The 13,070-nt window shown below is 36.1% G+C and overlaps 1 protein-coding gene across 3 annotated transcripts in view; it reads right to left on the reverse strand.

The window, feature by feature from the left end:
• Positions 1 to 9,834: 9,834 nt before the first annotated feature.
• The window catches only part of LOC137021686 (band 4.1-like protein 1), a 660,940-nt gene continuing 657,704 nt past the window's right edge, over positions 9,835 to 13,070 (reverse strand). For all 3 annotated transcript variants that reach the window (XM_067388496.1, XM_067388498.1, XM_067388497.1), the window contains 4 exons: positions 10,771 to 10,866; positions 10,414 to 10,494; positions 10,129 to 10,245; positions 9,835 to 9,914 (listed from right to left, as the gene is read on the reverse strand). In XM_067388496.1, coding sequence (XP_067244597.1) covers positions 9,909 to 9,914; positions 10,129 to 10,245; positions 10,414 to 10,494; positions 10,771 to 10,866 — 300 coding nt within the window. In that variant the 3' untranslated portion in view covers positions 9,835 to 9,908. The remainder of the gene's footprint in view (positions 9,915 to 10,128; positions 10,246 to 10,413; positions 10,495 to 10,770; positions 10,867 to 13,070) is intronic.

Genomic DNA, 13,070 nt, shown 5'->3' on the forward strand with positions numbered 1-13,070 from the left:
GATATGGAGAATGACACAGTCCTTTGTGATTGCAGAGTGACAATGGAGAATTATACTTGCTGAATGGAGTAGATGACTTCAGACAACCCTTCACGCCAGATAGGAATCGAGGAGAGGAGCTAGGAAACCCGAAATACAGGTAAGTAGCAAGAGGAGTCCTTGAGGTAAGCATTTAGGTAAGTCCTTTGATGCAAACGACACCGGACAATGTGACTGTGTGTGAGTGTGTCTTAAGTAGTGCTGGTGATGAGTGTAATGATGAGGTGCAGGTGGCGGTGATCAGAACTCAGGGGATGGTGTGCGCTGTGATTGGAGGGTGCTGGAACCTGGCGTGTCTGTGACACCTACACTATTATGATGTAATACTACAGGTATGGTTATGATAGGTTAGGGCCCCAAAGCAGATGAAAGTTTTTTGAAGATTATAAAATTGCATTTTATAATGATCTAAGTATTTTTTTTTTTTAAATATATAATATAATATAATAACATGTATTTGCTATAAAGGGTAATAACATGCAGTATGTTTGGGGTCAATTTGACTGTGTCAGGATGCTTCACTGTTGGCATGGCACAAAACTCATCATGGTAGCATTCACCTTTTATTTCCCTGGACTAATCATTTTCCAGATGTTTCAAACAGTCAGATGGGGGCTTCATCAGAACAAATAACTTCTTTCAGTCTTCTGCTGTCCAATCCTTGCTGTACTTGCAGAATTCTAGTCTGTCCTTGATGTTTTTCTTGGAGAAAAGTGGCTTCTTTGCTGCCCTTCTTCACCAAGCCTCTGTCAAAAGTCTTGGTCTCTTTGTGCCTACAGAGGCACACCTGCTGCCAATATTGAGCTCTGCACATGGTTCAGGATTGACTCTTCAGGGGGTGACCATCCTGCCGCTTGCTGGACACTCTGGGATGTTCTGAAGGCTTCTTCATTGCAGTTGAATTTCTCAACTTGAAGTTCTTGATGATCCAGTTAATGGTTCTTTCAGATGCTTTGCATCAAGATGGCCTCACATGCAAAGAAATTGCTGCAAAGCGATGATGGGTACATGTCTTTCTTTAGAGGTAACCATTGAAGACGCAAGAACACAATGACTGGAAGCACTTTTTCATCCTGACTAGAACTTTTTTTGCACTTTCCCATGTGCTGATGTGATTAGTGAAATTATGCTAGCTGGTCACCTCAAACAGGTCCTTTTTTTTTTTTTTTTGCCAATGAAGCGTTTTGCAAATTCTGTATGTAAAATGCATCTGATCAACACCACAACTGAAGCAGCAAACTTTTAACAAGCAGTTCATCTAATGAGGGTTTCTGAGACTACCACCCACTGTTCATCATTTTGACATTTTCGTTGGCGAAATAAAGCTGAAAAAAACAATATTATCAATACTGTGTCTAAAATGTAACTCACATTGTTCATTTAACAATAAGTTTAAGGAACATTGCATTTGTGCTGATTTGGGGAAAATGGCACTCTTGCTCGTGTGATGTTGTAATACAACTACATCTTATCATATGATAATGACAAAAAATCGTCGGGGCAAAAAATGGGTCTTGAATTTTGAGGGCATATAACTGCATGCATAGCTAGCCTACATCACGCTGAATAAGACGAGTAAGGAAAACGCGGTACTTATTAAAATAATCACCCTTTATTTAAATATATGAACACAGAAAATCGCTGTAAATATAACATTTCCCATTCCATGACTAGTAAAATAATCGCAACTTACTCTCTGTAAAATGGCGTAATCCGCAGGGTGATGGACACGGAGGTGGGTAAAAAGGTTTGTGGTGTTGCCACCCTTCGCGCTGACTGTAGCTACTTTTATTCGGGTGTGGACAGAGCCCTCCTCTCTCCCGCTCAGACGAATAGCTGCGTGCGCTGCGTCTTCTTCTTGTTTGACAGGTGTCAGTGTTAAGGTGCAATACTGCCACCTGAGAGCTCAACCAGATACTGGCGCTGGAGTATTTACATGTCATGATATCATAAGCGTCCTATTAATTTTAAATATTATGGTTATCGTCAATACCGGTATATCGTCACACCCTAAATTGACATGATATCGATATTTCATGCTTTGAATATCACAGTTATCGTCAATACCGGTATATTGCGACACCCCTAATATGAAATATAAAAACTAATCTGAGGTAAGTTGGCTATGGCAAGGCATTTAGAGTGGGCCTTGGGTTCCTTTCCAAAGTTGATTTCTTACAGAACACACTCACAAAACAATTATTTACCACACAGGCAAAAACCTCTATAAAATGTATTGTATTTTATTAAAGGTGCTCTAAGTGATGTCACGCATTTTTAGGCCAAAACATTTTTTGTCACATACAGCAAACATCTCCTCACTATCCACTAGCTGCCTGTCCCCTGAACACACTGTAAAAAAACACGGTCTCTGTAGTCGCCACAAGCTCCGAAAACGGCAATAAAAACAAACTGGTGCAGCCTGAAGCACGATTAATAATAAAAATGCTCCAGCCAATAACCGACAAGAATGATTTTAAATGCGCGTTCATGACTGTTTCAGGAAGCATGGAGGGGAAGGGGGGAGGAGGAGGAGGGAGGGTCTAGCTAGCCTCTGTTTTGTTTGACAACACTTCAAACGTCAACAGGAAGTTACATCCACCCAGGATCACTTAGAGCACCTTTAATATTGCATTTTCATAATACTACTACTGATAACATTAGTAAATAAGAAAAGGCCACAACTCAATGTTCAACTGTTTGACTGTTCATTAGTAGTTACTTCATAGTTATTTTTCTTGAACATTATTCAGTAGATAATTACTAGTAGTTCTTGAGGACGTATGACAGAAATCATTAGTTATTGATTAGCTAACAGTTACTTAACAAAATCATAAAATTCTATTAAAGGGGCTCTATGTAATAATGACACCCAGTGTTCAAAATAGGTACTGCTGTCCAAATTCAAAATATTGTTTGGCCCACCCCCTCGTTCAAAGATGCGGGTTGCCAGCTTTTACAGCATATGGTTGCCAGCAACAATAGGGAGCGCAACTGACAATGAAAGCTGAGGAGGCTTAAACACTGTAAGCTTAAACACTGTAAGACTTAAACACTGTAATTTATCTGTTTTGATATGCTGTTGTTCATAGGGCTATTTAGATGGATTCAGAGGATTTTTTGTTAGTGTGATCGGCCGATCCTTATTTTTTGCCGATTCCGATTTTATTTCTAAGCACTATAAATGACAACATATACAAACAAAAATCTACTTTTCTTCAATGCAGAGTTTTATTTTCATAAAAAAAAAAACAAGTAAAAGTCAGTAATAAAATATAAACAGCTCAAATAAATGCAATAAAATAAAGAAAGCTATGAATCTAAGTTTTTTGGGTAACTGGGTTTTTATTCAGGTAAGAAATTCTACAGAAATTAAAGTAATCAAATGTAAAATAACACATTGTGTTATTTTGCATTGGTTACCTTAATTTCTGTAGTCTTTACTGCAAATAATTCTTACCATTAAAGTTATAAAACGTATTCAGTCGAGAGCAGAAAGTGATTTTCTTTGTCTTTTGTTCTTTGATTAACATGACAGACAGCAGCAGGAATATTGGACTGCTGTTCCTTTAAGAGTTTATGAACGGTGTTCAACGGACCCAATACTGTTACACACGGGTTCACTTTCTTAGCTATTTAACGATTCAAAACTGACTGTGTTTATCTGTGTACTCGCCAAGATTGCCTGTGCCACTCATTTTGGTGCTTGTGACCCTGTTTTGACTTCTGTCTCTGTTCGTGGCTTGTCCGCTCCACCGCTCAGTGGTGCGCGCGCTTTTGGTGTGACCGCAAAACCTGCGGGGATGACTAAAATTATGCGCAATACAAGCACTACTTACCGGAGCGAATGAGACGAGAGAGAGGGGAGGCGCCCGCGTGGGTGTGTGTCACTTCACCGTGACAGACAAGAGAGCGAGAACGCGCAGCTGACATTGCCTGCTTCTCTGACCCAGTTCGTTTGCTGGTTTCCATGGTTGTAATATGCGGTGTTTTCCGCCAACTGGCAACCTGTGATGTCGACATACTATTGGATAAACTGCAGCACGAGGTTTCGCACAACCCAAAACAAAAACAGACCTTCCGACACGGAACGCACATTTTCAAAGTAGAATATTTGGCTGCAGCATCCTTATTAGTTATGCAGTAAGTTAGAAACAGTATTCTAAAGTGTTACCCATTAAAGGTATTCAGGTTTTCAGTAGGAAAGGTGTCATTTAAACAGCCCCTAAAGTAATAATTAACCATTTTTACAACGGAAGTGATTAAATCAAAAACCAACTTTAGCTCGATAATAATTTTCCTATTGTCACTGTGAAGCTGCTTTGAGACAATGTGTATTGTGAAAAGCGCTATATAGATGAAGATGACTTGACTATTAAAAAAAAAAAATGCAATTCATTTAATCATAACGCTTTGTGTAAAAAATTTTCAATGAACATGTCTATTTTTTTTGTAAAATGTACAGCAGTAAATACAATACAATAAATACAGCAGACTTACATCTGTTCGTTTGACAGTTTATCAGCATCCATCCTCCACCCCATCTCCTCACTTCTAGTTCTATCTATTTTTACCACAACTGGGGTTGGGGTTCTGGGTTCAGACCAAAATTCTGAGCTCTGAGCCCTCCCCCCGGACAGCACGCCAAATAAGCATAACTTTTACTGTATTTAATTATATGTAAATGTGAACTCATGAAATAATGTTGATATGGCAACTAGTCAATAAATTAAGTTTGTCATGCTAGCATTATGGAAACTTTTAAACCGTGCATTTTGCAACTAACCCCATGTTAGGTTGTGCCTCACTCTGCCCTACAGTAAAATTCTCCAAAGTGTTGCTAATAACGTTTGATTTTATAATAAGACACCACAATGCCATTGAGTAATTTATTGATGTATTCTGCATTTTATTTAGAATGAATGGAAATACAGTAAACACAACATTAAGCATTATTTTACTAAAACTTTGAAAAAAAAAGTGTAAATGAAAGTGAGTGACAGTAGTGTTTCAGACCATGCACAGACCATCAGGTACATGATTTCACTTTATTTGTTCCAGTGGTTTGCTTTTCTTATTTAGCTTGCATGTCATGACAGATTCTAGAGATCTAAGAGGAATACACAGACAATACAGAATTCAATATGACTGACTGTACACTCAAATTAGAATAGAACACTTAAAATAGTATTAATATAGTACACTCAAATAATATAAGATTAACTTAAAAATATATATATATATTTTAATGGTTCAGAAATAACAAATTTTGTGTGTTCACAGGTGGCAATGAGTAATACAGTAAGGCACCCATTATGATTTATATGACTATATTTATCAAAGTAACAGTCCTTTATTTGATCAACATTGACTCAGTTCATTGAAGCCTGATGATCCACATATTTTTAGTTATTTATAAATCCACATATTTTTAGTTATTTGTTTCCTTAACTTCGTCCAACATCGTGGATTGTTTTTTTTTTTTTTGTTTGTTTTTTTTTTAAAGCCCATTAAAATGTATTATGCGATTGCCTTCTCTGTAAGGATTGCTTAGAATCTGCCCTATATGAGACTCCCCCTCCTTCAACACAACAAGTCGAATCACATAGTAACTTTTAGCAGGTTTATCTTTTGAGCAGGTCCACATTAATTATGCAGATTTTCCTCTATAATCCATGCAGAAAAAAATGTCTGCAGATTCTATCTGGACCTAAGCAAAAGCATAAGCTTGCAGTAAATAATCAGGGCCTCCAGTTAAGAAATACACAGATTGTTTGTGTGATGGGAATTTTTTCAGAAATGTCCCAAGTGTCTTCCAAGAAGTAGGGAACATACAGAGACCAAAACCATGGTTAACAAGACACACTGCTGCATTATAACCATATGTGGAATAAACACAGTATGCATAATTATAGTTTTATCTATAAACATTAATTATTGCAGAAGTCTTGACAAGAACAGCTTAAAATATCCAAAATACCCTCTGTTAGCTATTTTCTATTCAGGTTTCTATGCTAGAATGCATGGAATATACAGTATATGATGATTGTTAATAATTATATGTTTTTTATATATATATATATATATATATATATATATATATATATATATATATATATATATATATATATATATATATATATTGTGTTATACTTTTGAAATGGAATATGCAGATATCAGAATGAATGTAACATTCACACTGCTGTATGGTGGCGATTTAGAGAGATGGAAAACCCACAAGCTCACATTCAGCAAGCATATAAATACAAATATGTCAAAGTCATGACTAAAAAAATGAAACACATCCTTACATGATACACATTTAAATAATAACAATAATAATAATAAAAAAACATGTTATTGATCAAGCATCATTTTAGTAACTGCAACAAACCCTAGTGAGTTGCTTTGTCTACTGCCTTCCAATGCAAAACATACTGAAACAACTGAAATTAACCATCATATAGAACAGATTTGAAACATTCTACAATATCATACAAATGTCAGACAGCGCTACACACAGGATACTAAACTCTTGATTTAAAGAAAGTAATGTGAGAAATGACAATGTACTATAATAAGAATAAAAATACACATATTTTTTAGTTTAGTTATTTTAGTCTAACTTCGTCCAACATCTTAGATTGTTTTATTTTTTTTATTTTATTTTTTTTAAATAAATTTATTATGGGATTGCCTTCTCTGTAAGGATCACTTAGAATTCAGACAACAAAATTTCTAAGACAGCAATATAATTATTTTTGGAACAACCTTTGTGTCTGGTTATGAAGCCTTAAAATGGCAACTTACAGGCTTTTAGAATGGGGCTGGGTTCAGGTTGAACACAAGGGAGACCAAGAGAAGCTTGAAGAAAGCAAGAAAACTTTTGGTATAATCCTTGATATACCTTGGCTGCAAAGCAAAATGCCACATGTATTTCAATTTGGTGGACATTTGGACATCTTTGTTGATTATTATGGCATGTATAGACTGCTTTGTCAACACCCTTAATAACCAGTCAGGTGTGGGTTGATATGTGAATCTTCTAAAATGCTTTGCTTCAACATCTAAAATTAATTTTAAGTTTGTGCAAATGCAGGTGATAATCAAACTGATCAATACTCATAATTAACAAGCAAACACTTGATCAACTTTTAAAAAATCTTAGAGGAGCTGACTGATGGCCAAATTACCAGTCCAGCAAGGATACATAGCATCTCTGTCTAACCATCCTTAAGCCCAGGATACACTGCACGATTTTTGGCTGTCCCAGACGAAAGACTGCCATCGTGAAACAATCATGGCGATTTCTGTGATTGTGGCTCTTAATCGGTGGTCCTATGTTGTACAGTGAGAGAGTCTTGAGACCAAAGATAGCCTACGATAGTTTTCTGACAGTGTCAGAAATTCAGCATGAATCATGATCATCGCACAGTGTGTTTGCCTCTATGACCTATGTCTACTGACCAGCTAAAAAAAATGCAACATGAAATAAACGCGACATGGCGCTAAAACTTAAAACTGCTTACCTCAAGCTCTATTCCTTTCTTCTTTCGCCACTTCCTTTTTATTTTAGGCACACATAAAAACTACAACTGCCAAAGTGTGATTCAAAATTATCTTTTTGTTTACCACTAGTGCATGCTGATGACGTTTTGTTCTTCTATAGAAACTTGCATCGCAACCTACGAGTCAATTCGGTTGTTAAGTCTGACATCATACGGCAGTGCTTCCGGGTCCAAACCAGAGATTGTATATAATAGCAAAGAATATACACTAACAAGAATCGACACGCAACACGGCTTGGGTTGAAAACGCCTAAACCACTCCCCTCCAACCATTATCTAACCATTAGTCTGCTATGAGCGAGAGATGGAGAGGAGGAGTGCTAAAATAAAATCCTGCCCTCTATTCAATATTCCGTTTCACTTGGAAATATGTCACAACACTGGAGAAAAGTCGATTGCAACTTCTGGTTCCCTTCCACTTTTTTCACAAAAACTTTGCTCTCTAGAAACCCAGTTTGGGTTGAAATTCTTTGAAGTTCAAGTATTAGCATTATAAACACTGAATTATGTTGGTAGCATGATCCATTAAAACGTAAATATATATTTATTTCAATTCAGACCTAGATACTATTATTACTGTTACTCCACTAGGTCGCTGATATATTGTTCGCTGCAAACATTTATTACATTTAAATTTATTAATTATTAATTTACTGTTAATAAATGTGTAAAGCTGCATAAAATGTACTCAATAAACTAGGCTAACTACGTTACCTCGGATGGTTGAATGGTTGGATTTCAAAACTGGTAAATATATACCTGTATAAGACAATACAACATTTACTGTAGGAGCCATACAATTTACTGGTGACTTTTCTATTGCGCTTCTGATTTGGCAGTGAAATTGGCCAATTTTGGGTGCATAAGATGTGAAGGATTCTATGGTCCAGTTAGTATTTTCACCCCATAATGGCGGCCGCGCTACAGGAGCACCATCTAGTGGCCATTACCCAAAAAGTATCAAAGTGTCACATCTTGGGTTCTATACTCTTTGATAATAGGGAGATGAGAGGGACTGTATCTCTTATCATTGGAAAAAGCGTAACGGCTAACTAAATCACGTGCTGCACCTCACAGCCTAATGTGTAATGGCAGTGACATCAGTCGCAACATTCCCTAGTCTGCCTTAAAAAATTACATTTTTATCAAGCTAAAATATATAGTTCCCAACAAAAGTATTGTTTAGTGTAAAACATGCTGAAGATTGGCAAACAGGCTGTCGAATAATTAAATGATTAGCTATTTCCCCACAAAAGCTGTTTAATCAGCATAGTGAAGCCACTCATCCATTGACATCCATTCAAAAAACAGCCTCTGGTCTCCTTCCCTGCATACCGCCAGAGGCGAGACGTTAGCATTAGCCGTTACGCTTTTTTGGCTAAAGGTTGCAGGCTTGCCTTCCAGTGACTTTGGTCCAAACGCTCTATCTCATACCACAAGAAAAACAACAAACGGTGCTAATATACACACACAATGTGATGTAATACTACAAAAAAAATATAATCATAACCTTTATTTCCATACCAAAATTCCAGATGGCCAGACAGTGATTCATCTTTTATAGATCGTTAAAATATTAATGTCTGAGCACGGAGACGTTTTTAGACTGTAAGTATTTAAAATGTTTAACTTTTTAAAATGTTTGATGTTTAATATGAATAAATAGCACTCATAAACGGGTGTTGATGGCATTGTCAAGTGAAACGGTTGAGGCTTGGACCCAGAAACTGTGTTCCTTACGTCACAACTTAATAAGCGGATAGGTGTCATCATCATACAGTCTACATGCATGTTGTACCCAAGTTTAATAGATCCATGTCGCACAGATTTGTAATGATCTTATAGGATTGCCAAAATCGTGCAGTGTATCCCGGGCTTTATACTCTTTCAGGTGAATCCTAGAAAATCATGCATGAATTCTACATGAAAGCCCAAATCTCCAGGAAAAATGTTTTTTTGAACAGAGTCCATAAAAAGCTGTAAGCTCAAAAAAGGTAATTTTAGGAATTAAGCTGAATTAAATGCATACATGACAGCGTGAAGTGATTCCAACATTTTAAGTATTTTTTTATTTTTTTTTAAATGTAATGTTAAACTACTGACATAGATACAAGACTGCATATTTCTTGTATCTATGGTACTGAACATTGTTTCTAAGAGCAAGCGGAATATATATATATATATATATATATATATATATATATATATATATATATATATATATATATATATATATATATATATATATATATATATCAGAGCTGATCTTCTGTCCATGTTCCAAACAGCATCCTCTAGTGATCAAGACTGGAATAGGTGGACAAATGCACACCATACACACATAGAAAGAGAGGGGGAGACACAGAGATGTGCTACAGTTGAGTCAACTCAGAAATGTGTAATCATTCAGTTGCAGAGATAAACCCTATATAATTTAAATAAATTTAGCTTAATTTCACGTTACATTTAAAATGATCAAATATCAACTTCCAATAACTATTGTACTGTATTTTTGCTGTACCTCATATGTTTGATGTTTCTCGTCAGACGAAGAGTCCGTTTCCCTGACCACTATGGCCTTAGTCACCAGCATATCAGGGTGCTGTTGTTTGGCCTCCTGTATTGCCATGGCGAGAGCCTGTAAAAAGTTACAGTTTTAATGATATTAGAGTGATTTTAACATAAATGTATTATTACATTGTTTTTTATATCTGCCCTACAAAGTATGGTAGATTATGTTTAGTGCTTTCTAAATTTTATATTTATATTTATCGCTAGCATGTTACATATATATGTCTTTGCTTACCTGATGTTGATCCACATCATCATCTCCTGTTATAATGATCCTTTTTTCAATCCTGGTCTCTGCATAACCCCCTTTTACTGTCTGAAACCAGTCAAAAACAATAAAGAACTGAATCTCTGACATGAAATTTCATCAGCTACTATTTTGGTAGTCTTAAACCACCAGCCTTAGTCTATGTACTAAAACATTTATTACTATTATTATTATTATTATTATTAAAATTTCATCTGAAATAAAATTGTATGACCTGTCCATCCACAGTGCATTCACAATTTTTGATTAAAGCTATTTCAAACTGAATGTGAATGGTGTGTTTGCTCAGAGGGGATGTTGTTTTCAAGGTGAGAAGTCTCCTACCTTGGTCACCTGAGTTGTGGTGGCTGAGGTAATGTTTTCCATAGTGACCATGAGAGGAGAAGTAACAAATTCTCTTCCTAGACTGTTGGACCTTGCCTGAAATACAGTCATGTGTACATTTTACTGTTAAATAGTGTTGGACAAAGTAAGTTGAGGCTTTCTATGAAGTACAGGGGTTGGACAATGAGACTGAAACACTGGCCAAAATAGTGTCTGAGGTTTCACGCCTATACTGTATATATGCGGCCTGGTGGCCAATCTTCACTCATCATACATTCCATCAGTAAAAGCAGAGTGTGAAGGTTGAATTAGCAGAGAAAAAGCTCAGCTGTACATAAAATATTGCAATCCACACAACATAATAGTATGATGTCAGACACTGTAATTTGCTCTGGTCCTCTTCCTGTTCGTCAGAGTGATGAGCTACTTATCATCATGGCTGGCTGTCTAAGTGGTGTCCGCAGAATAATATAGAATTCATAGACAATTGGAAAAGTTTTTGGGGCAGACCTGACCTGTTTATCCCTCCTGTGATGGTGCTGCTCTTCTCTGTAGTAATATGGCACATATTAGAGCTGAAACATGACAAACTGGGGCCAAGGTTAGGAAGTAGACAGACTGGCTAAACCGACTGTCTGCTAACTGTCTCACATCTCAGAAGTCAGATAAATCCCAACACATAGAGACTCTTTCACCTAGATATTATCACTTAGAGACTGTATCTGTACCCCAAATTAGTAAACACAAAAAATCCTCAAAAACCCATTTAAAGGTAAAAAATGTATTTGCTGTTCAACAAATAAAAAATATCAGTAATAATACTAAACAAATTATAAAGCTTAGGTTGCTGAATATTAGATCCCTTTCTTCAAAAGCACTTATTGTAAATTATATTATCATACACAATAATCTAGATTTACTGTGTTTGACAGAAACCTGGCTAAAACCAGACAATTACATTACTTTAAATGAGTCTAGCCCTCAAGGTTATTTTTATTGACACAAACCACCTCAGAAAGGCAAAGCGGGAGGTTTTGCTGTAATTGATAGTAATATCTTCAGTATTACTCAAAAGTCTTTAAAATATAATTCCTTTGAAGTAATGGTGCTTTATGTAATGCTATGTAATGTAAGTGACATCCCATTTTACATTTGTGCTGGCTACTGTATACAGGCCACCAGGGCACCATACAGACTTTATCAAAGAATTTTCTGATTTTCTATCGGAGTTAGTAGTAGATAATGAAAAAGATGCATTAGGATTGGCATTTACAGACAACTAAACTCTATTGGAGTTATACAACACTTGTCTGGACTCACCTATTGTCTTAATCATACTTTAGATCTAATATCGTCACATGGAATCAATATTTATGCCGTTGAAATTCTGCAGCAGAGCGATGACATCTCATATCACTATCTAGTTTCATGTAAACTACATTTAACCAAGGCTGCAAAACCGCCACTCTGCCACAAAAACGGTAGAACTATCACTTCTACCACTAAAGATTGTTTTATAATAGGACTGTCAATTGTTTAAAAGTGATTTTATAGCTTTGTAAGAGAAGATGCTTTTTTGCTAAACCTGAAAAGTATTAAACAGTAGCATTTAGAAGTTATATTAAATAATAATAATATAATTTTCTACCATATACAATTGAATGCACCTAGCTAACAACAACTTGCTTTTTTCTGGTTTCACCTCACTCCAGTCTAAACTAACTGATTTTATACGTAGGCCTAATTTACTACACATTGTCATTTAAATAACCTGAAAATATTATTTTGAATATAATTTTACTAACCACTCTTGCTAAATGGGATAAGCACACTTATGTTCTCATTTCAGAGTTGTTCGAGTAAATGATTCATTATAGACCATGTGGACAGATCAGTTGTTGTCACGATTCATTAAAATGAATCTGCTCAAATGAGTCATTAGGTCGCGAATTGGACATTAGCGGATTTTAATGCGTTGCGTGCGAATCGCGACTGTTATTAGGACATCGTAAAAGATTTGTCAACACAGAAAACACTTCACCACTGGATAGGATTTTCTTTTTTATTTACTGAAAGTGTGGTTTATGTCAGCTGCACTTGCAGGGCGCCTGTCAGAGAAGATGAGGTGACGTTCTTTTGAGCACTGTTCACACCCAGCGGTTATTCAGGAAAAACACTCTCCGAATGCGCCTCGTGAAACATGGATTCAGTCTTATGAACTTTTAGCATTGCGTCAGTTGATTTAGATTATTATGTGTGAGGTAGAGAGAGTGCAAAGACAGTGCTTACTTTGAAGACAG

Source organism: Chanodichthys erythropterus, chromosome 6 (assembly GCF_024489055.1).
Source record: "Chanodichthys erythropterus isolate Z2021 chromosome 6, ASM2448905v1, whole genome shotgun sequence".
NCBI classification, from domain to species: Eukaryota; Metazoa; Chordata; class Actinopteri; order Cypriniformes; family Xenocyprididae; genus Chanodichthys; species Chanodichthys erythropterus.